Genomic DNA, 25,892 nt, shown 5'->3' on the forward strand with positions numbered 1-25,892 from the left:
TGTTTTTTTAGGCAATGGGGGTTAAGTGACTTGCCCAGAGTCACACAGCTAGTAAGTGTCAAGTGTCTGAGGCCGGATTTGAACTCAGGTACTCCTGAATCCAGGGCTGGTGCTTTAACCACTGCGCCATCTAGCTGCCCCCAATCCCATAAGTTTTTGAATGGGGTTTCTCACAATTTTGGCACCCAATGTGGCGCTGGTCTGGGATTTTATGAAATTATGATTTGAAAGGAACCCTTTGCCAGGCCTCCAAGTCCAATTCTCCCAGACAAGACCGTCCAGCTGAGCTCTTATCAGCGGTCGGGTGAAAACTGGACCTGGAGGCATGAGTGGTTCCAATTAAGGGAAGGGACTTGTGCAATTTTTGGAAAAGTCTCAAAATGCAGATGGATTAAATGAACTCACAAAAAGGATTAATCAGAAAAAAGGAACAGGAAAAATATTTTGGGGTGAATAAGGATTTATCAGAGAAGGAATCAGGAACTGAGGAAGGGCGCTGAACGTTTATGTAAGTCTATGTGCATAGATCCCCATGGAATGAAATGGCTGTTGCGTGAATTCTTTCCAGGGATGGTCTTGGCAGTTTGGGTAAATCTAAGCAAACCCTACCTGTCTATAAAGCTAGGCTGTTAGAATCAGTGGGCGATGGTAACGCTGTGCAGTTGGAGTCTGTGGGCAATGGAGGGGAAAGAGGGGGTTATAGAGAACCCCTGAAAACCCAGTGTGGGTTCGTGGGACCTCTGGGAGATGAGCCCCTCCCAGTGGGTGGTAAGGGAAAGGAGTGGAACCCTGTTGGTGCTGACAGTGGAAAAGGAATGAGGTAAAGTGTTTTGGAGTGAAGGGGTTTGAGTTGGGGGGGGACGGGGGACGCCACGTGTTCTGCCCCCCTTTCACATGGTGGTTTCTGCTATGGGAGAGGTGAAGGACGGAGGAAGGAAGTTTCAAAGGGATAGAAATTGTCTGAGAGTGTCTGGGTCTTGTGTATGTGAATATATGAAATTGTCTTACGTGTTCAAGTCTCTGTAAAAATGTGTAAGTTCGTGTTTTAAAAGCTTGAGATGTGAGCTAGACTAAGAAAGTGGGGATTAAGGAAAAGGGGAGTGTATTGGGTCGGGGCCCCTGAAGTTTCCGGGAAGCCAAGGAGTGGTCGAGTTTAATTGGAAAACTAAAATACTATTGGTCTGTGAGAGACACAGGAACAGAGAAGGCAAGAAAGGAAAGAAAGAAAAGAAAGGGACAGACAGAGACAGAGAGGGCAGGAAAAAAAAAACCCTAGTGAGATGGATTGTAGGGAAAGGAGATTTGTGTATGGAGCAATGTAGTTAAAAAGGAAGGGTCTGAGAAAGAAAAGTCTTGTGGGTGAATGGAGAGCATGAATCCAGGCCAGGAGGAGGGGAGGCTGAGGCTGCTGCTACTGCAGCCCAGAGTGTGGATAGTCAGCAGCCCACGAGGAAGGAGCAAGGTGTGAGTGAGAGATGGCTAGCTGGCTGGAGAAAAGTGTAGAAAAGCCCCAAAAGGAAAAAAACAGTAGGTGGAGAGTGAGGTATGCTAAAGACTGTCCAAAGGAGAGGCAGGTGGCTGAAATTTAGGGGAGAGAGAGAGAGAGAGACAGAGAGACAGAAAGGGGGAGAGAGAGAGAGAGAGAGAGAGAGAGAGAGAGAGAGAGAGAGAGAGAGAGAGTGTGTGTGTGTGTGTGTGTGTGTGTGTGTGTGTGTGTGTGTGTGTGTGTGTGTGTGTGAGTCAGTCATTGGAGAGGAGACTTCCAGGAAAAGAGAGGTAGAATGTAAGAGAAAGTGAATCTGGAGAGAGGCATGGTGAAATCAGGTGTATGGCAAAAGCAATTTGTGACTGGACAAAAGTTAGCTTGACATGTGCGTAGTGAGGTGAGGTCTGTGAAAAGCAGAAGAGCAGAGTGGGGAGAGTAAAGAGTTGACTATGATTAACAGGTGATAGTTCTGGAGAGGAAGGCATGCAAAGAGACAGGTCAACAGTGAGGGCCAAATAAGTGGTGAAGCACAGAGATGGGAGCCAAGATTGAGAACCTGGGTTGGGGGTGCAGGGAGAATAGTGGTGCCCTCCACAAAAATAGGGAAGTTTGGAGAGGCATGGGGATTTAGAGTTGGCTGGAAGTATGTGGATTGGAGAGGTGAGGACAGTTGAAGCAAAAAGCAGGAGTGGAAGGAAAGAGTGGGATTTGGAGATAGTAAGAACCTTTTACTTTCAAACTCTCTTTAGTTTCCAGCTGGCGAAGGTTGGATGGGTTTCACCAATGGAATGGGAAGAAAAGATGCTCAGGACAGAGAGAAGGATTGACCTCCATAGGCAAAATGGGTAACGGTTTCTCCCCCCCTTTTCTTCATAGACAGGATTTAAGGTGTAGAGGACTAAAAATTGGTATGGAGGTAGATTCTCATGGTGGGGATGTCAGGGCTATGCATCTTTTGCAGGGGTATTGTGTGAATTTATGACTTTCTCTTTTGCAAATGCAGAGTATTAGGGCATAGTACTGATGTAGGAGGCAAAAAGGGGTTAATAGAAAAACCTAAGACCCAAGTTTTAATTCAGATATTAGCTCCAAAAGGGAGTTAGACCTCAGTTAATGAATAACTTATGCTAGGTTCTTGTACCCACATAAATCAGTACCCATAATGGGAACAGAGGGACCTAGGCTGAGGAGACCTGAAGATTATAACAATGATAAAATGACAAGGGTATCGAAATTCTACTGAAAAATGGAGATATTTTGAAACTAGTCATGGGAACCAGAAAAAGACATGTGCAGAAAAGGCCAAATTTGTCTCCAGATTCACGTTATGACATGTAAACCCCCAAAACATACCTCCCCTGAAAAAGGTACCTGCCTCCGGTTGGCATAGGACCCCAGGAACTCCAAATTAGGATAAGACCTCCCCTGTAACACCCCAAGGTGGAGAATATTATAATGAGTAGGACAGGCCCTCCCCTGTACCTCCCTAAGATGGAGATTACTATAATGAGACTGATAATCAATTTATCCATACTATAAATATAACTGTCTTTCCTTTCACTATTTGAGAGATACCTTTCCACTATTCTGGTTCTCTCCCTGTGGTCACTCACAGTATTGCAATAAAACTTGGGAAACTGAGTCACTGAGTCTTGTAATTCTTTTGGTACGACTCATGATCAATTTGACCCCAAATTTCTGCCTATATCAGTACTAGTCAGTTTACTTTTCTGTAATAAAGCTTACCTCCCAGGGTTGTGAGGATCACATTGTAAAGTGTTTAGCTTAGGGCGAGTGTAATATAAATGATTTTCTGTGTAAAGTATAGAGCAAAATGTTATAGGGGTTCTTAGGAATTCCTCTTTGAAGAACTGCACCCTCTTGCATACAAATCCAATTGGAGTGAAATAATGGTTTATTTGGGGGGAGAAGCCAGGAGAGAGGTCCCTGAACTTCTCATGAGGAGAGAGCATGGTATGAAGGCATGGCTCTCTGGGATGCCTTTCTCCCTGAATGGGAGATGAGCAGACATTTTTTTTTTTTTGTGGGGGGTGGTGGTCTGGTGGGGTCATCATCTGACTGTGAAGGATTCCCTTGTAAGGGGAGGACCATCCCCTACTGGTGGTGGCTGAGAAAGGTTGGGTGAGGGGTGGCTCCAGATCTCTCAAGCCATCTCTCTCCCTCTCACACCACAAAGACAGCAGCCACACCTAATCTTATCTTCCCCTGGGGTAGGGGAGACTGGAAAGAAGGATGGTAGTCTTGGAGTTAACTCAATCTTGGCCCATTAAAACAAAATAAAGTAAAGCAAAAAAACCATGGAACTGAATTGGCAATTGATGGGTTTTGCTTCAAGTTTTAAAAATTCCTAATGCTTTAAGGTATTATGTTTCTGGATTTTCTTATAGTGTACAATGGTATCAGCTGCTATGTGAAACCTCTTACATGTGTGTGTCTTCTGGTAAAAACTATTTCTTATTGCAATTATAAGATATAAGCAGAATGCAAGTATGTAGGATTTTGCTGTTTTCAGTCTAATGGTGTGATTAAAGAGAGAGAGGGAGCATTTTATCTCATATGATTGTCCTGATGAGAACATATCCAATAGAATTATTTCAAGTATTTCTGTGCACAAGAGAAAATATAATCTGTTCACTGTGAGTCTATGTTTTGATTGGTAAATAATTGTTGATGGATGGAAATTATGTATTAATTATTTTTATGGTAATATTTAGAAACTTTTGCAAGTTATTCATAGAGATTTTTATTCTTTTAAGATTGTGTTTTGGGAGAGCTAGGTGGCACAGTGGATAAAGCACTGGCCCTGGATTCGGGAGGACCTGAGTTCAAATCGGGCCTCAGCCATTTGACACTTACTAGCTGTGTGACCCCAGGCAAGTCACTTAACCCTCATTGCCCAACAAAAACAAAACAAAACAAAAAAAAGATTGTGTTTTAAGCCAGTTTGAATTTCATTGTCTTTTATTTTTCCATGTGTATTTTGTTCTATTTAACCAATGCAAGATGATATTAGTCTGAAAATGTTATTCTCCCATATTCTACCCATGACCTTCTGCATCCTCTTAGGCATTAGGGATTTGCTTTGATGTTTTCTCCAGAGGAGAGTGAGGCTGTAGACTTTGTACAGCCTGCCTCACTTAAATCTAATTCACTAAATTGTTTGTTTTTCCAACTGATTATTTCCTTGGTAAATTGGTTGACATGGCAAGTGTAAATTAATTCTATTTTATTTATTAATGCACTCATAGAAATTATATATTTGTAGTTATTATTTGGAATTATTGCACATTGTATATTATATTCTGAGTCAAAGCAAATTCACATTTTTTGTGGTCATCATTATCTTCAGTTGTTAAATCCATATGAAACTTAGATTATGGGAATTTACTATTTGAGATGTTAATTGCCTGTATTCTGAGTTATCAGGTAAGAGCAGCCAACGGACTGTCACAGGAGGGGAGGGACACATGAAGTCTGGGGTATTGTACCACTTTGGGAAAGGCCGAGAGAACAGCCTTTGACAAGAGTTGAGGTGGGATTCTCTTGGTTTGATTTCCCCCCACATAGTACTGGATGGATGGCTTTGACACCCCACCCCACCCCCCCCGCCATATGCCTAATGCCATGGACATCTCAATCCCATGCATCCCATTAAGCCTGACTCAGTTTCCCCTCCACATACTGCATTGGCTTCCACGAGGCTTGGCAACTTTTGTTCTCTTATGATAACCCCCATAATCAGCCCAGGTGTCATGATAAACACAATGTTGAAGTTAGCCATGGCATCTGGTACCAGTGGTATTAGATTCTTTAACTGGGTAGTTGATTAATTTATAACATGAGCTTAGTTGGGAAACAGTCGTATTTGCTTTTAAGATCTGTTTTGTAAGAGATTTTTTTTTTTGGTGAGTATAAAAAAAATTATTAACTAGCTAATCTTAATCTGAAAAATTATATAACTATACTTATATGAAAAATTATGATTATATGAAAAACTATATCTATAGAAAAATTATAATCCTGCTGCAGTCGCCATTCAATGTAAGAATATTTTTAAATGACTAGCTGGGCCTAATTTGGGGGGACTAATCTGGGAATGACTAATCTGGGGATTTTTGACTGGCTGCCTATCTGACTATTAATTTAATATGGGCCGTTTATAAAGTTCCACTACACTTGTTCCTCCCAAATTGATAAGCAAAAGATTAAGAAGCCTCTTAATTAAATAACCAAGGCAGAATTTATTTATAAAAATCAATGTAAACTATAAAAGTTAAGAAATGTAAATTATACAACCTGACTGCTTTTAATATAATAAAGGCCATTGATGCCTCTTGCCTTAGGGTATGTTCCATCTTTCTCTTTCTTAGCTTTTTTTCCTTCACTCCAACTCCCCTGTGCTGACCGCCCCCACTGAATAGCCTCCTGATTCATTCTTTAACTTCTCTCTCACTACTGTAGCAATGAACCCCTGAAAAACCCCTTACTCCATACTGCTCCTTCCTCTGTCTGTCTCCTCTCTTATTCTTGTCAGCGGGAGTTCTTTCTCGCTTTCTCCAACCTCTGTACTGTTCTTCTGTTCTCTTAATCTTCTGGCCTCCCTCTCAGTTTCTCAAGCATCCCTTTCTCATCGACCTCTCAGTGTCTCTAGTATCCAGAGTTCTCTTCTCTTAATCTTCCGGCCTCCCCCGTGCTGACTTTTTCCCTGTATATATGTTCCTTCTCTCCTCCCAAACCTCGGCTCCCTGTGCCCCGGCACGCCAAGCTAATCCGCTGGCTGTGTTAGGACTGTGGCCAGTGGGGCTCGACCATACCCAGGGGCGTGCCCCCACTGCATGCCTGGGACCTCTGCACAGGCCACATCAGAGGCCAGCCTGGACAAGCCCAGGATCTCTGGGATAGATCCACTCAGGATGGAGGGAGCTGGGGCTTTTTCCCCCAGCTATCTGACTTGTTGTCTCATAAAGCCCACAGGGTTTTTTGGCTCAGCTGAAGCTGAGGGGGAGGGGCACCAGCCCCTCTTACACAGGAAAACCTGAGGGCCTAAGGCTTTTTAATCTCATCCCAAAGGGAGGGTCTCCAAATCAAAATAAATTCCCATATGAGGCAATTGGGGTTAAGTGACTTGCCTAGGGTCCCACAGCTAGTAAGTGTTAAGTGTCTGAGGCCAGATTTGAACTCAGGTCCTCCTGACTCCAGGGTCAATGCTCTATCCACTGTGCCACCTAGCTACCCTGTTTTGTAAGAGATTTTAACTGAACAAGTAATTTGAAACCAGAGAAGTGAATCCACTAGAGAAGTGCCCTGGAGACATCTTCTAGACTGCCCTAAGGAAAGTAGTTCCAGAAACCTGACATCTACATCTAAGATCCATGATGAAATTTCAAACTTAATGGACACTGGGGGTGGTGTGTGTTACTGAAACCACAAATATGATGTTAGCAGAGGACTGAGGGGGGCCCCAATGGTCAAAAACAAAGAGGAGGGATTGTGGGAAAATGTGGGCCCCCCCTCAAAAGTTGAAAATGCTAATATCCACAAACGGGGGCCTGGCTCCTCCAAGTCTAAAAGGGGGCTGCCTCCTCTCCCCCTCCCCAGTGAACCGAATCACATGATGAGGGAGACCCAAGGCTGGTCACATGGGGGAGGAGTTTAGAGGGCTGTCTCAGTGTCACCTCCCCCCATTGGCTATACTGCCTTCTGATTGGCTAGTTTTTGGTGCCAGTGTCTTGGAGCAAAGATTGTAACAGGGGAAGAAGGGAGGGGCCAGCCATGTTAAAGGATAAAAGGGCTCAGGGGCCCATGTTTCATCGCCATTCCATTAGGGAACTATAAATAAAGACCTTTGATACTTCTCCAACCCTGAGTCCCAGAAATTTTTAAATGGGGCTTTTCACATGCAATATAAATGACAAATATATAAGAACAAAAGCTATTTCTCTATAAGCTGTCAAAGAATATAAACAACTTTGCAAAAAATAACTAAAACTATAAGCAGCCATAACAGAATGTTTCAAATTATAGTAAGAGAAAGAAAAATTTGAAAAACTAACAGATTCTTAAATTTTACCTTATACCCAATGAATTAACAAAGATGATAAAAGATGAAAATGGTAAATGTCCAAATGTCTGTGGAAAATGGCATACTGATAGAGTTGTGAATTGTCTGTCCAAGTTATTTTCAAAAAAATAATTTGGAACTATATTTTAAAAGTCATTACTCAATAAACACTCATTTACCAAGTAAAACTACTACCAGTAATAAAGGTATCCTAAAAGTCTTAGTACAGTTTTAAACTTCTAATGCTTAAAGATACAGTAATGTTTTTTAAACACCCTATATACACTAAGGAGGTCAAACACAGAGATAAAGATCAATTACAACACTATTTTTTGCAGTAAAAAAGAACTAGAAACAAGCTGGGTGCTAATAAATTGGGAAATGGCTGAACAAATTTTGATTATAAATATGAAATATTATTGCATTATAAAAATAAAGAATATGAAGAATTTAGAATAACTTAGGAAAATTTTTATAAGCTGACAGTAAAGTAAGTAAAGACTAAGGAACAATTTAAACAATGATGATAATAATGCAGAGAAAAAACTCTGAGACAAGCCAATGGTTCAATTCCATGACCAGCTATAACCTCAAAGGACAAAAGGTAAGGAATGTTTCCCTCTTCTTGTCGAAGAAGTGGGAGGTTATATGCTTGAATGCAGGTATTTGTTTTCTGAGGTCAAGGTGTTGATTTGTTTTATTTTTGTACATTTTTTTAAAATAGAGCAGAGTTCTGTTTGGTTGGGGGAGATTAAAAGGAAGTGTCAGGTTAAGTTTATAAAACAATCAATAAATCTAAACAAAAGCACTTTATTCTGGAGATTTTTATGGTAAAGAAGTGGTGTGATGTAAAAAACCACTTGCAAAAGCCCACCTGATCCCTTCTAATACCTCATCAAGGAGGTCTTTGATGAACACATAGATTACTTTCCACATACGTATGTATTTGTGTGTGTGCATGAAAATAAACATAAGGGTGAGCAGTTATTGATGTTCTCTTGGTCAGCTTTTTTTAGTAGTAATAATATGCAAAAGTTTTTCTACAAGTTTGTACAATGTTTTCCTTTAGATACACTGATCTACCAATCCCTCAACATACTCACAAATGTGTCACTTCCTCTGGTTTATTCAGTTGCTTTTCTCACATGTTTTCTCTAGTTCCACTTCCATTTTGGCTAGAAGCATATCCAGGACTATGATATTAAAAGTCCAAATGTATGTAGCTTTACTATTCTTGATCATAAAGAATTTAATGAAAACTTACGCAGGACTTTTCTATACTTACTTTGTTTTTTATCAAACCAATCAATTCACAAACAAGTATTAAATGTTTACTAGGGGTGGCATTGGGACTTAAAGTACAAAAGTGAGACAACCTCTATTCTCAAGGAGCTTACTTACATTCTCCTAGATATAACACATACTTGATGACTATAGGTCAGGCATTAGGATGTTTTATACAGGCAGTTACAAGTATTGAAATGGAAAGTGCATGTGCATGCATGCACACACATTTATGAGTGCACATTGTGGGGGAAGAAGTAAGATAGGGGTATGCAGAGATACACGTCATGTGTAGAAAAAGCAAAGCAGAGAACAAGATACCAGTTCCTTCCACTCCAGTGTTGGTCCCAAAATAGAATGAATTAATTTATGGGCCTTTGTCTGGAACACATCATCATCCCCAGTAGGGAAAAGTGGGCAGTGGCAGGGGAGATATTAGATGCTTATTCTGGTTAAGTCCTGAAGTTCTAATCTCCTTATATTTAAATGCTTCAATTCTTTTGGATTGATTTTCCTTAGTTGGTATTCATGCTAACATTCATTTAAATTTTTTTTCCTTCCACTGTTAGGTATCTCCAACTGCCTCACAGACATCTTTAATTAGATGTCGTATATCTATTAGACACATGTCCAAAGTTTGATGCACTGGAAAAGAACTGGAAATTGAGGGGATGCCCATCAATTGGGGAATGACTGAACAAGTTGTGATATATGAGTGTAATGGAAAACTATTGTGCTATGAGAAATGATGAGCAGTCAGATTTCAGAAAAACCTGGAAAGACTTACATGAACTGATGCTTAGTGAAGTGAGCAGAACCAGGAGACTACTGTACATAGTAACAGCAACATTGTGTGATGATCAACTATGATGGACTTAGCTCTTTTCAGCAATACAATGATGCAAAATGCTTTCCACATCCAGAAAAAGAATTATGAAGTCTGAATGTATATCTAAGCATACTATTTTCACTTTTTAAAAGTTTAAAAGTTTGTTTTTGTTTTCTCCTCCTTGTGGTTTTCCCCTTTTGTTCTGATTCTTCTTTCACAACATGACTAATGTGGAAATATGTTTACAAGCATGATTGTGCATGTATAACCTATATCAGATTGCTTGCTGTCTCAGGGAGGGGTGAAGGAATGGAAGGAGGGAGAGAAAATTGGAACTCAAAATCTTTTGTTTTCCTTGGGGGGCGGGGCAGGGCAATGAGGGTTAAGTGACAAGTGTCTGAGGCTGGATTTGAGCTCAGGTCCTCCTGATTCCAGGGCTGGTGCTCTATCCACTGCACCACCCAGCTGCCCCACACAATCTTACAAAAATGAATGTTGAAAACCATCTTTTCATGTAATTGGGAAAAAAATAAAATACTAATATGTGAAAAAAAATTTTACTCATTAACTATACCTCCAAACCATCCCTTCTTCTTAACTTCCCTAGTACTGTTAAGTACTCCCAATCACCCAGGCTCAAAACCTAGGTGACTAATGACCTACTTACTCATAAATCAAATGAATAATTTTTCTTCCTCTATTCTTTGACTTCTATGTAGCATCTGACACTATTGTCCATTCCCCTTTATTATCTTTTCCCTTATTTTCCCTGACCACTCACTCTCTTGGTTTTCATCCTTCCTCTCTGACCATTCTTTGTTCCTTTGCTGTCTCTTCATATTGTTCCTGTCCCTTTAAAATGTGTATCACCAGGGCAGCTAGGTGGCGCAGTGGATAGAGCACCGGCCCTGGAGTCAGGAGAACCTGAGTTCAAATCCGGCCTCAGACACTTAACACTTACTAGCTGTGTGACCCTGGGCAAGTCACTTTACCCCAATTGCCTCACAAAAACAAACAAATAAAAAAAACCCAAGTGTATCACCCAAAATTCATTCGTTGGTCTTTATTTATTTTCTCATTACACTCCCTTCCCTGAAGTTCAAATGCAAACTCCAATAATGTAACTGACACCCAAATCTCCATCTTCACTCCCAATCTTTCCCTAGAATTTGAAATCCATATTTTCAACTGCCTTTATCATATTCCCACCTGGATATATTTCAGATTCAACATGCCCCAAATGAAACTTCTCATCCTTCTCCCAAGTTGTACCCTATCTGCTGACACATTGCTATTGACAGTAATGCCATTCTTCTTGTTACCCCATCTCATAACTATGGCATCACCCATGATTCCTGTTTCTCCCTTACTCTTTACACAACTAATCAACTGACAGGTCCTCAGTATTCTATATCTGCAGTATTGATTCTGTCTCTTACTCTTATTTTCCACCACAACTGTTTTTTAAGGCTTTTATATCTGTCACTTAGACAAATAATCTATCTCATCCCGAATCCATTCTTCACAACACTGTTTAATGTACCACTTTGAACAAGCTACTTCTCTATTCAAAAACCTTTAGTAGCTACTCACCACCTAACTGAATAAACTCCTGATTCCAATATCCAAGTCCTCCCTAAATGTGTTCCTGACTACTTTTCTGTACTTGCCTCATAGAGTCCATTTGTCTATATATTTTAGACAAATGGGACTACTTTCATCTAGCCCTTTCCTATTTATGTGGCTTTGAATAAGCTGCTAGAAACAGATTCTCCTTGTCTTCATCCTTTTGTGTCCCTTATTTCATTCAAAGATGCTTCAAACACCATCTCTTCCATGGAACATTCCTAAATTCCTGCAGATGAAAAAGATCTTCAATTCTTCAAACTTCTCACAGCACTTTGGCTTCACTTTTCCTTTGAATCATAATTGTCTCTGTATGTGTTTTCTCCCATTAGACTTTAAATTTGCTTAAATTTAAGGAAAGTAAAGTCTATGATATATTCCCCAGCACAAACATAGACAGTGAATTAGATACAACTAATGCTTAATAAATGGTCAATTAATTTGTTGTTGAATCCTATGAATATGAAATTATACAAAACAAACTCAAAGGCATTCATAAATTTGTTAAGATTAAAAAAGATTATCCATATGTTTTTATCTATTATTTTTCTTTTACCTCATAAAGTGTGTTGTATGTAGTAACAGTCACAGTATTTGTATGCAGCATCAATCTCTCTCCAAGAAGAGTAAAAAGACTGTGGGTGTGCATAATTTCAACTTTTCTCCTACAGAGGAAACAAAACCACAACACAATTGATTCTCTGATCATAAAACAATGGGAAAAAAGACATCTACAAACAAATGTGTACCTGCCTGAGATACTCATAAAAAGTGCATGTACACAAATTAAAATTTTAATGGAAAAAATGTCATCAAAAGTTCACACTACTATTTAACTATTTAAATACTAACTAATGGCTTTAATACTCCAGAATTAATTTTTAAAATAACTTTTAGCACTATATTTTCATATCACTTACATTTCTAATTCTTTCTAGAGAGGTAGCACATACAGTCAAATATTTTAAAAGAGCCATGTAGAAATAAGAAATTCAATAAGAGTAACCAGCATACAAAAAAGTCTGATATGAAACATTGCATATCTATGGTGCCCCTATTCTACAATGGAGCCCATTCTACGGTAATTCTATCAATGTGGTAACCCAGGGTGAGGGTGAGTGGTATAGGTTATAGATGCTTTTTTCTGATGCTTTTCCCCCATTATTTTTATGGTTGAGACTAGTTAGGAGTAGTTTGCTTTCACCTGGGAAGGAGTCCAATATACCTTCATCATCCTTCCTCAGAGCTACCTAAAGTCACCCTCAAACTGCCACAATGTAGGGATCAGAGGTCTGGGAGAGCCTTCCCTTCCTCAGGGCACTGTGGTATACTAATATACTAATGACACAATGTTGCCAGAGCTCCTAAACCAGAAGATGGCCCACCTCAAGAACACAAAGTGGGGAAAATGACCCCAAGAAAATTCGGAGTCCAGTGCATTTAGCCAAATTTTGAGGAAAACAGTGGGTAGTAAGTATCCAGATGATTTTGGACATAGTTTGGAATAAATTATTGACACTGGATCTCCCACAATCTAAAAAGGAAGCAGAAAAACTTATAGGACATTACTGGTTCTTAAGCAATCATATTTACTATTTATGTATCCTGATGGTCCCCATTCACCAACTCTCGTACAAGTCTAACTCTTTCAAGGGGGACCCAGAACAAGACATGGCACTGAAAGACCTAAAGAAGGCCATTCAGCAGTTTCTCCCTCTGGGCCTTTCAGATCTTGTGGGATCCGCATTATTAGAGGTCTATTCACAAAGATCAAACAAGATGGAACCTTTGGTAGGTACTTAGAAGCAGCCAAACCAAATGACCATTAGGTTTATAGAGTTGCAAACTTTTTTAAGCAGTCACTTGACAAAACACTTTTGAAATGAAGATACTCTCCTACTGCTGGGCTCTAGTTGCTACTTACTGGATGATTTAAGATTATACCATCAACCTTTGCCCAGAGTTACCCATTATGAGTTGGAAGATGCAAGAGACTGAGGCACCAAGTTCAAAACCCAATTGTCTAACTCCTCAATGACATCAACAGGCTCTGGCCTATGAGGATATGTCTCCTGAGAAACATTGTTTTGCCTGGTTATCAATGGTTCTATCAATTGCAAGAGGCAGATGAAGCTGGGCTGCTTTAGCAGACATTAATCTGCTAACAGGATATTCTGAGTGATGGAAGTCATGGCAAGTGCTCCAAAAAAGCTAAGTTGGTAGGTGAGAGGGCCTTAAGAAAATGTGGCAGACAAGAATGTCATCTATACTGATTCCTGGGCAGTGGCTACATGTCTAGCCAAATAGTTTAGAGCTTGGAAAGAAGAGCCCTTAGGGAAAAGGCTCAATGAAGGAATGAAGGATGCTTCCCACATATACAGTTGTTTATGGAACATGTCACTGCACATCAAAGACATCATATACTCTCCTCTGAACAGAATAAACAGGGTGATACCTTTATGAGAATAGCAGAGGTTGAGTGACTGGTTAAATAATCAGTTTGGATAAGGGGGAGTGATGTCATGTTGTTGTAGGTGCAGAGGTTATATGCATCCCCTAACAAAAGATGAGGAAAATACTTTTGTCCAATTATGTTCCTTATGCTAATCAAAATGCCCACCTCTGAAAAACCAGCATAATCTTGAATACCTTCCAACTTTACAACTGGCAAATTAGTAATGTTGCCCCCTCCCCCCATTACATTTCAGGGCAAATGGTTTGTCCTTGTCCCTGCTGGTACCCATTCAGGTTATGGCACTGGAAGGCCATTCAAATTTCCCACCATGACAACAACTATTACATTTTCCACAAAACAAATCCTGCCCTTCCTTATGGACCTCCTCCATCACTTGTGCTTCTGATCAGAGGCCCCAGTTCACTAAAAAGTCAGAGATTAGACCTACTGCTTGATTTTCCATCTCTTGCACCATGCTCAAGCAGATAGCAAAGCTGAAAACTGGAATGAGCTCCTGAAATAATCATTTTATCACCATGCTTTTTGTAATGCTTATGCTACTTGTCTCTCACAGCTGGGTGTGCCATCTCTCAAAAGTCATGTCCTCAGGGAGCAGCTAGGTGGCACAGTAGATAAAAGCACCAGCTCTGGATTCAGGAGGACCTGAGTTCAAATCCAGCCTCGGACACTTGACACTTACTAGTTGTGTGACCCTGGGCAAGTCACTTAACCCTCATTGCCCGGCCCCGCAAAAAACAAACAAAAAAAACCCAAATCATGTCCTCAACAAATCAGTGCTAATCCAAGAAGAGGCAAGTTTTCTCCAGTAAAGCTATTTCTTGGTTCTGACTTCCAGAAAGACTTATCTGATAACAATGGACTGCTTATAGATACAGCTCCAATTGACCTTCTCAATGCCTTACCTTGTTCACTCCACTGTGAAAGGAGTCACATGGGGCTTCCAGGCTCCTGGTCACTCAGTGGGCTCAATACAAACAGGGAAAATAACTTAAGACCCTTTAATTGGTAGATTTCTTTTTCCCCAGGATAGTTCAGAAAATTCCTTTCCACTAAAAGTTAGGGGGAACATAGAGTGGAATTATTGGAAGGTGCCCTACTTGCTATAACAGAGGTGAAAGTCTTTCTGAATAATTACAGTGGCTGGGGATTTAAATGAAAGAAAGGAGATACCATAGCAAATTTAGCAATAATTCTGAGTGGCAGGGAAAAAGTCCAAAGAAGCAGCAAAGGGTAATCAAACTCATTCTTTTGTTTGTTTTCTTTTTGTGAGGCAATTTAGGTTAAGTAACTTGCCCAGGGTAACAGAACTAATATCTGTCAAGTGTCTGAGGCCAGATTTGAACTCAGGTCCTTCTGACTACAGGGCCTGTGCTCTATCCACCGCACCTCCTACCTTCCCCAAACTCATTCATTTTTGTTGTTGTTGTTTGTTTGTTTGGGGCAGGGCAATAAGGGTTAAGTGACTTGCTCAAGGTCACACAGCTAGTAAGTGTCAAGTGTCTGAGGCCGCATTTGAACTCAGGTCCTTCTGAATCCAGGGCCAGTGCTCTATCCACTGCACCACTTAGCTGCCCCCCGTAACTTATTCTTAACTAGTCACAAAATCTGATACTACAGACAGAATCCCTCCAATCTTTCTTTTAAGAAATAAAAGTAATACTCTGAATACAAATTAAGGAAACAGAGAAAGAAATCCATCTCTTCTCAGTTCTGAGATCTTTGTGCAAACCTTATTTTGGTGGATAATTGCCAATACAAGAGATGGCATGAGCTTTGAAGACTTCAACTACAGCACAAATAGGCTTACCTCTGAGTCAATTAACTCTTTAGTATATGCAATCTACCCTACTAAGTGCTATGAGAGAAACAATACTCACATTTTCCCAGCTATAATATAATGTACAGTATTTTAAAAAAATTTTTACTCTAGGGGGCAGCGAGGTAGCGCAGTGGATAAAGAACCAGCCCTAGATTCAGGAAGACCTGAATTCAAATCTGGCCTCAGACACTTGACACTTACTAACTGAGTGACCCTGGGCAAGTCACTTAACCCTTATTGCCCCCTCCCCCCCAAAAAGTTTTACTCTACTATATAGTATTACATAAACGATAAACAGAGAAAACAATTATTTAACTGATACCTAAAAAAAGCTTACATTGGGGGCAGCTAGGTGGCACAGTGGGTAAAGCATAGGCCCTGGATTCAGGAGGACCTGAGTTCAAATCCGACCTCAGACACTTGACATTTACTAGCTGTATGACCCTGGACAAGTCACTTAACCCTCATTGCCCCACCAAAAAAACCCAAACAAAGAAACAAAAAGCTTATATCAAACCTTTTCTAGAAAATAATTTTGCCTTTTTATTCTGTTAGATTTTTCAGCAACTGTAATTAACCTTAATATCAATTAATTTGAATTAATAAGGCTGTATTATATAAGATGCATACCAAAACAGGATACAACCCTAGTGTGGACTCTGATTGGTATATCTTGTCGACACAACAAAGTTACAAAAATAACATGGGAAGTGGATACCAGAGGAACCAGCAGAAAGAAAACACTTGTGCTATGCTTTGTTCTTTTAAGATTTTGAGGTTTTGAGACTGACTCTTTGTACTGAGGTTTTATATTGTTTATTGGCATACCAGTACTGATTCAACCCAGGTAGCTTTCAGTGCCCACACTTTATTTAACTACATTACTCAAGTTGTCCATACTTGACTCTGGGCACCCACTGCACCACTAGCTAATTGACTGTGGTATCTTTCAGTAAACAAAGCTCTGATGTTGCCAAGCAGTGGCTTTTGGTTCTTTAAGTTAGATGCAGTTGAGATTTGCAAGTGGCTTCTAGCTCTAGTAGAATATGGACTTCTTATGGGAAATAAAATATTTTTCTCTTTTCTTTCAACGCCCAGCATTCAGCGCAAATGCCTGGCATATAGTAAGCATATAAAATGCTTATTGATCAAGTGACTGACTTGTTTCCCTGGGTTAGGAGAAACCAAGATGAGTTCACAAGATTTCACCCTAGTGGTCTGACCAATACCCTAAGTACTGGGAATGCTTGAGAATAGTAAAATTTCTTGACATAACAAGGCTTGATATTTTAAGAAAACTATTATTACTTTTAACTATAATGTAAAATCTAGGTGATCCTAAATGGCTAAATATAAATAGGAGGCATTTCTAATAATCAGGGGCTAATCTCAGAGTATTTTAAACAGGTTTTTCCTCTGGGGAAAAGAAACAGGAAAACAAAAATCCCTTCTTCCTATAAGTACTGTACTATTTAATTCAACAAATATTTATTAAGCACTGTGTTAGGTTCTGGGGATACAAAATAAGAAATGAAACAATCCCTGCCACCAAAATGCTTATATTCTTCTGGAGTGATATGCTATCTTCACAAGTAAATCCAGCATTTATATAATGTAATTTCAAGAAGAAAAGTGCTAGTAATTGGGTTTGGGCGATGGAATAAGAAGGGGTCTCACAGAGATATGTCACGTGAATTGTGTATGGAAGGAAGCTAAAGATTCTAGAAGGTATACGTGAAGACAGAGAGCATCCAGACATGAGTAACCACTTGTGCAAATGCATACAAGTAGACAGAATGTTAGATAGGAAACAGCTAGTAAGATGTTTTTAATGTACCACAGATTGGATAAAGAGGAAAAATATTAAGTAAAACTAGAAAAGTAGGTGGGAGCCAGGTTACGTTGTGGAGGGCTGCTAGATGAGGAGCTAGCAAATTCTAGAGGAAAACAAAGGGAAGCCAATGAAAATTTTTCCATGGTCAAATATGTGTTTCAGGAAAATCAATTAGCAAGTTATAGGATAGATGTATTGGAAAAGAAAGATTAGAGATTGGGAGGCCAATTAAGATGCCATTAAAATCATCCAGCTGAGAGCTAAAGAGGGGGTAAACTAGGGTAGAGGCTATATCAGTAGGAAAACAATGCAAGAGATTTTTCTGAAGGTAGAATCAATAAGACTTGAAAATTTACTACAAATTGGAAGTTGAAGAAGAGGAAGGAGTCAAGGATTATTTCAAGGCTGTGAACATAGGGTCTAGAAGAATGGTAAAGTTTACCAAAAAGTGTGAAAGTTTAAAAAACTATGTTTGAGGAAAATAAGTTTCATTTTCACCATGCTGAATTTAAAATCTGTGTACACCAAAGTTAAGATGTGCAGAATTAGATGGTAATTCGAGACTGGAATTCAAGAGAGAAGACAACCCACACATGCATAGATATAGATAAAGATATGCATTTTATGTATGCATAAACACACACACACACACACACACACACACACACACACACACACACACACAGAGCTTAGAGATAACTGAATCCATGGGAGAAAATGAGAAAAAAATGTAGAAAGAAGAAAATCTCTAGAATAGTCTTGGGGGATTCACACCTTGTGGTTGGGAAGAGTTTGAGAAGTGAAATAACTTACAGAAGATGCCATAGCTAGTTAGCAGTACTATGATGAGAAGGCTTTTAGGATAACTGAGCAAGTAAACACAGGGGGAAAAGATAAAGCAAGGATTTATAGCCTTTTTTATGACAGACCTCTTTGACAGTCTGGTGAATGCAACAGAATCCCTTTTTCAAAATAATGTTTTTAAATAAAATATATGGGATTTCAAAGAAAACTAATTAGTATAAAATTCAGTTATCAAAATAATTTTAAAAACCAACTTCATAGGCCTCTGTTTAAGAATCCTGGATTAAGAAGCAGATACAGCACTTAAAAGACTTTTAGGAAAACAGGAATAATATATCTTATACTTCAGTGCACAGAAAGACAGACCTGTTGTTGTGGAGGGCTTAGCTAAAACACTGAATGACAGAGGCAAGATTAGAAAAGAGATTTTGACAGGTCTAGAACATTAGGCCAAATCTAATAAAACTACATTTAATTAGGGAAAAAAAATGTAGTTATACACTTGACTTCAAAAATTCACCTTCCTAAGTAAAAAGGAGGCATAGCTAGAAAACAATTTCTCCAAATAACACCTATAGGTTCTAGAAGACTATAACCTTAAGAGTGGACTGACTCTAAGTGTGATATAGCAGCCTTAGAAGGCTAATGTGATCTGAGTCCATATTAAGAGAACACTGTGCTCCATGTATAACCTACATTTGATTGCTTACTGCCTCAGGGAGGGGTAAGGAAAGGGACAGAATTTGGAACTCAAAACTTTAAATAAAAATGGTAAAAACAAAACAAAACACTGTGCTCAGAACTAGGTCAATGACAATTCCATTGTTTTCTGCCACTGTAAAATGACATTTGGCACACTCACACATGTTGAGTTCAGGGCATTGCCTTTTAAGAAAGGCAATAATAAGCTAAAAAGCATCCAGACAAGGGTTAATGACATATGAGATCCAAGGAACTAGTGATATTCAACTTGAAGAGATGAAGTAGTTGGGGGACATAACAGCTATGTTCAAGCAATTGAAGAACTATCATCTAGAAGACAAATTAGATTTTTCTCCATCAAACATGGCAGGCCAAGAACATCATTGGTTAATCTTTACCGGGTGCTAGTTCTCTGCATTGTTCCCTGGGCTCTCCTAGACTTGGCACATGCTGACACATTTCTCAGCTAGGTTTTGCTCCCTGCTACTATCTGTTGGATCAGACAAACCTTCACGTCCAGTCATCCGAATATGATGTCTAGAATTTCTCCCCGATAAGCAAAAAAAGACCCCTCTCTCTTTAGTCACAACCACCATATAAAGCTAACAAAAGTCAGGAAGGGTATATTATGGCTATGATTAACTCTTTTCTTTTCATCCCCAATTTCTGCTTTCCAGATGAAAGCCTTCTGTTAACAGATAATAATCTAATTATGGCTAGCTACTCTTGCATAGACCTAAGATCCTCTTGGGCTTAGCTACAAATTAATTTGAATGAGGAAAAAAGGTAAGCACAAGTGGTAAGGTCTGTGGTCTCTAGCCACCCAGAATATATTCTTACCTTTATGATGAAGATTTATAAGCAACACCACCTGACTGATTTTGCACTATATTTTGTTCGGTCTCTCAATCTAGGTTATCAAATCTTGACTGAGTCCTAATGGAAGCCAGGAAATCCTTTTCCTCCTCCCTGTTTCTCTATTTCACATAAAGCTGTTTTTAACTGCATGCTATATCTTTTTCAATTTGATTCTTTCTTCTAGCTTTGCATTATTTAGCACCACTCCTAGTATATTCAAAGTATTAGATCTGTAACAAGTAGGTGACCTCCACAGAGTGGAGAGAGTGAGTAGAGCCTAGACACAAGGAAAGCAGTCAGGAGACCATGGCAACCATCTGAGTGTGACAGTTGATGAGGACCGGTGCTATAGTGGTAGCCATGTAAATGGAGAATGAGGAGTAGAGGGATATGAGAATGAATGAATGAATGAATGAATGAATGAATGAATGAATGATTTATTAAGCACTTACTATGAACACAGCACTGTGCCAGGCACTAGAGATACAAATAAAAAACCAGACAATCCCTGCTCTCAATGAACTCATTATAATAGGAGAAACAACTCATATGGAAGGTTTCAGATACAAGTCATGTAGAAACATCCCATGGTCTTTAGCGTGCAGTGACAAAGCAAATGGTAATGACTCTTCTTTAATGTCACTTCCAATGATAATAAATCGTATCGGTTTCTAATGTTGAACCATTTAACAGTGCCAAAGACTTTGGTGGCATGAACTTTTTTTTTTTTCTTGGTCTTCAATAGATTGTAAAAGGATCCTGTATAGATTTATATAAATTCTAGTATCTTATGATTTTAGTTACCCAACAAGCCATTAACATACAGAAACATACATCATGAGAAACAAGAAATATCACCCATTCCTTCTTCATATTAACAACTTATCACTCTTGAGCAACAATGCTCACTCATATCACTCACTGAAGTCTGTAAACAGTCACATTTTCCATTTATCCTGAGTAAAAGACAGAATGATATTACTATAGACGCAACATATTATAAACAACTGCTTACCAAAAAAGATCACGAATTAAAACCAAAGCATTTTATAGAATTTACTACAAAAAAATTATAAAATTGCCTTCACTTAAACTCTTCCCCCCCCCCCCCCGTATCATGTGAGCCAATTCAATATCTTTGGGCATAATTGTGACACCAGATGTGCTTCACTAGCCTCTTGAAGGGCACTCCTAGCATCAATTTGGAATTCCAAGTATTTTGAAGTCCTGAGAAAATCTCCTTTGTCAGCCTTTGGAAAGGAAGCTGCCTGATCAAAAGCTCTCTTGAATTCCGGTAAGGGCAACTTTCACAAAGGGCTATAATCCCAGGCTGGTAACAATTTGGCTACTTGGCCCTGCCAGCAGAGGGAGTTGTTCTCTTGGCAGCCTTTTGTTGGTGCTGGGCTGTCCCACCTGTGGATGTATGAGTAGTAGTCTACTTTGTCTCATTTTACCAAATGAACATTTGATAGTTCCTCCACAGAATTCACTGCTGACATCACTTCTGTCTGCTCCACTGCCTTGTTCACATAACTAAAGTTGAGGAATGCTCCTGCTCTGCTCAATGACCAAACTGCTCTGCATTTTTCATTGCAGCTTCTAACATAATTGATAAACACCTCTTTCTGGATAGTTTTTCAAGTCCCATGCCTGCAGCCATTATGCTAGTAAGCAATACCCTATGGCGATACAGTCTTTCAACTGCTCTTGCAGGTGCTATAGCCATATCTAGAGAGTTCAGAATGAGGCATGGGTATTTTGAGGGGCAAAATAGGGGAGAATAAGGTAAAAGGGATTGCCTCTATATTCTCAAGGAAGAAAGAAAAGATGTCCTTTTGCTGAAAGGGAGGGAGGGAAATGGTGGCAAAGGATTTTGAAGAGACATGGTTTAGAACAACCTCAGGAATAGAAAATGGAAAAAAGAGTGGAATAAAATAAGTTGGAGTCTGACCAGAACCAGATATGGGAAACCTAGTAGTTTAGGGTTTGATAGGACCCAATGAAGTTTTTAAAGGAGAAGAAGAACATGATCAGAGTTACTCATTAGGATAATTACTTGGGCAATTTTTTAAAGGAAGGATTAAAAAATGTCTGGCTTGGAATCAGGAAGGACAGTTATCAAGTTATAACTAAAATCTAGGCAAAAAGGGAGGAAAGTTGTTAGAGAACAGCAGGAATTAAAAGGAAAGGGCAGAAGTAAGATACTGTAGTCAAAGGACTAACAAGACTTTGCAACTAGTAGAATATGAAGAACAAGAGAAAGTCTGAGTGTATGGGTGGAAGTGACAGTTTTAAGGATTATTCCAGTTCATATATATTAAATATGAAGTATCAACTAATTATTCAGGTAGATGTGTTCAACAGCCAAATAAAAATAAGACAATAGAGTTCTGGAGAAAAGTTGAGTGGAAAAATACAGACTTGACAAACATCTTGATAGAGGTGATTATCAAAGTTATGGTAACAGAGACTAACATGGAAGAGAGTATGGAGAGGGAAGAGAAGAGATCCAAGAATAGAACCTTGGAGGAATGAGGCACTGGAAAAGGAAAAGCAAAAGTGACAAAGGAATGGTCGAAAAGATACTACAAGGGGGATGTAAGGGGAAGGGAGTAGACAGTCAAGACCATGAAGGGGAAATAAAGGTATTAGGAAGGGGTTATCAGCTGTGTCAAATGCTACAGAAAGGTAGGGGAGAAGGAGAATTCAATTAATGAAGTCTGACAAAAGCTCTTTTGATTTAGTGACATAAAGTTTATCAGTACCCTAAAAGAAAGATATTTCAATAGAATGGTAAAACATTTTATCATTAGAAATAAACATGAGAATTTAAAAATATTTTAAATACCAATGACCCTTAAAATTAGAAGCTTAATCAGTCTAATTTTAAAATCATTACAATTACTTTCACTTCACACATAGTAGTTACTATGTTGCTTCTGATGTACTCCTTCAACTCATTTTATAAAACCAATGTTGGCATTAAAAAAGCAAAACATAGAACTATGTCTACTTGATGTTCCTATAATTTGTTTTAAAAAGTAATTAACTTACTTGTGACCCAAGTGCTTGAGAAAGTATCCTAATACTTTCAGAGCCTGAACCCAAATACTTTCGCTTTTGGAAGCCAATAATTTGTAGATCACTCTAAGAAGAAACAAAATATTCATATCATTAGTTATTTGCTAATAACAAAAACAAATATTTCCTTAGTATCTGCTTCTTAAGAAGAAACAGAAAAATATGAAATGTCACTCAATATTTCTATAATCATAGAAATTATGACAATGGGTATTTGCATTAGCATATCTTTAGTATTTTTAATTCTAAATTAATGTAAACACCAAGAGCATTTCCAAATACTCTTGAATCTCAATTTCATGCCACTTGTTTTTCTTAAGTATATAATAAAGCCCACATGTTACTTTTCAAATTATCCTGCTATCTTTGCTGACTTCTGAACTCCTTTCTGTGTATTTTTTAAAAAAATGTTTCAATGATCTCTTTTCTTTACATCACAACTGCTAACACTTCTCCCCGCTACACTACCCCAAGTAAAAAAAAAAAAAGGTTAAAAAGAAAATCCAACCTCATAACAAGTATAGTCAAGCACAACAAAGCCATGCAATTACAATGTTCAAAAATACCTTTTTGAACTATGAGCTAAGTCACCTCTCTCTCAGGAAGCAGAAAACATGCTTTATCATAAGTTTTCTGGAAACCTAACTGATCACTGCTTTGATTAGAGTTCTTAAGTCATGCAAAATTGTTTTCATTATAATGTTGTCTTTGTATAAATTGTTCTCCTGTTTCTACTCACTTCAATATGCTTCAGTACATACCATTGGGACTTTCTGAAACCATATCTTTCATCATTTCTTACAGTACAAAAATATTTTATCATATTAAGAACAAGTTCTGTTCATTCACATCACAATTTTAAGATACTCTCTTCTTTTTCTTCTTCCTTTTAACTCCCTCTTTGAGCTGAGGAATTTTGTTCTGCTTAAGAATATTCTCCAACTGGTGCTATCTTTCCTCTTATCTTCACTACCCTTGCCCTCACCCAAACAAGTATATCTTATGTCCATTCTCTCCACCCCTTCTTCCATGTTTTAATACTCTCCTTAGGTAGCCCAATTATGAGAAATAGCAAATTAAAGCTCCTTCTTCCACCTTTCAACAGACCTCATAACACATTATTTTGTAACTTATTATACTTGTTATATAATGAGTTGCTTCTCTAATAAGAGAACAAGCTACTTGATGACAGAAACACTGTTTTATCTAAATATTTTACATCCTGTAAGGTCTAGCACAGTATTCTGTACAAACTACAAATTTAAAAACTGTTTCTTTGTTGGTCAACGTAGTCTAATTAGGAGATTTCATAGATGTTTTACTCCCTAGTTTTTGTAAATTCCATTTTGGTGTGAATTGCATCATATCAAAGTTGAAAGAGACCTAAAGGCCACCAGGGTTCAGCTCATATCTGAATATCCAACAAGCATTTATCAAGTGCTTGTTGTTATTCTCAGTAATACAGTGATCTAAAGCAATTGCAAAGTACTTGAGAGGAAAAATGCTATCTATTTCCAGAGAAAGAAATGATGTATTCTTACTGCAGATAGAAACATACTTTTTAAAAAAACTTTATTTTTCTTGGGTTGTTTTTTTTTTGGTCTGTTTTCTTTTGCAACATGACTAATATGGAAATGTTTTTGCATAACTGCACATGTATAAAGCCTTTATCAAATTGCTTGCCTTCTCTATGAGGAAAGCCAGTAAGGAGGGAAGAAAAATATTTGTAACTCACAATTTTAAAAAACAAATGTTAAATGTATGTCTCTAAAAGGTGATATCATAGGTAAATTAGGAGAGGAAGGAATAGTTTACCTCTCAGATTTATGGAAAGAACAGTTTGTGACCAAACAAGAGGTAGAGAATATTATGAAATGCAAAATGGATGATTTTCATTACATTAAATTAAAAAGTTTTTCTACAAACAGAAGCAATGCATTCAAAATTAGGAGGGAGGCAGAAAGCTGGGAAACAATTTTTATAGCCAGTACTTCTGATAAAGGCCTCATTACTAAAATATATAAGGAACTAAATCAAATTTATAAGTATCCATGTCAGTCCCCAATTGAGATATGGTCAAAGCATTTGAGCAGGCAGTTTTCTGATGAAGAAAGCAAAGTTATCTATTGCCATATGAAAAAATGCTCTAAATCACTACTGATCAGAAAATGCAAATCAAAACAATTCTGAGGTGCCACCTCAAACCTATCAGATTGGCTCATATGACAAAGAAAACGAAAATAAAATATGTTGGAGAAGTTGTGGAAAAATTGGAACACTAATCCATTGTTGGTGGAGCTGTGAACTGATCTAACCACTCTGCAGAGCAGTTTGGAACTATGCCCAAAGGGCTATAAAGTTGTGCATACCCTTTGACCCTGCAATACTACTATTAGGTCTTTTTCCCAAGGAGATCATAAAAAGGGGAAAAGGACCTACACGTACAAAAATATTTATAGCTGTTCTTTTTGTGGTGGCAAGGAATTGGAAATTGAGGGGCTGTCCATCAATTGGGGAATGGCTGAACAAGTTGTGGTATATGAATGTAATGGAATACTATTGTGACGTAAGAAACGATGAGCAGGCGGTTTTCAGAGAAACCTGGAAGGACTTGCATGAACTGATGATGAGTGAGATGAGCAGAGCCAGGAGAGCATTATATACAGTATCAACAACATTATGTGTTGATCAACTGTGATAGACTTGATTCTTCTCAGCCATACCATGGTCCAAGACAATTCCAAAGGACTCATAATGGAAAATGCTCTCCAAATCCAGAAAAAAACAAACTGTGGAATCTAGATCGAACTATACTATTTCTATTGTTTTTTGTTGTTGTTTTTCTTTTTTGAGGTTTTCCTTTTTGCTCTGATTCTTCTCGCATAACATGACTAATGCAGAAATATGTTTAATGTTATTGTGCATATATAACTTATATCAGATTACTTGCTTTGTTGGGAAGGGGAGAGGGAGGGAGAATTTTTTTGGGGGGGTGGGGGGGAGGCGGGGCA

The 25,892-nt window shown here is 38.5% G+C and overlaps 1 protein-coding gene across 6 annotated transcripts in view; it reads right to left on the reverse strand.

Moving 5' to 3' along the window:
* The window catches only part of NBEA (neurobeachin), a 764,716-nt gene that overhangs the window by 563,658 nt on the left and 175,166 nt on the right, over window positions 1-25,892 (reverse strand). For all 6 annotated transcript variants that reach the window (XM_043991721.1, XM_043991715.1, XM_043991718.1 and 3 more), the window contains exons 17-18: window positions 22,855-22,947; window positions 11,864-11,972 (exon numbers count right to left, since the gene is read on the reverse strand). In XM_043991721.1, coding sequence (XP_043847656.1) covers window positions 11,864-11,972; window positions 22,855-22,947 — 202 coding nt within the window. The remainder of the gene's footprint in view (window positions 1-11,863; window positions 11,973-22,854; window positions 22,948-25,892) is intronic.

The sequence above is a fragment of the Dromiciops gliroides genome, chromosome 3 (genome assembly GCF_019393635.1).
Source record: "Dromiciops gliroides isolate mDroGli1 chromosome 3, mDroGli1.pri, whole genome shotgun sequence".
NCBI classification, from domain to species: Eukaryota; Metazoa; Chordata; class Mammalia; order Microbiotheria; family Microbiotheriidae; genus Dromiciops; species Dromiciops gliroides.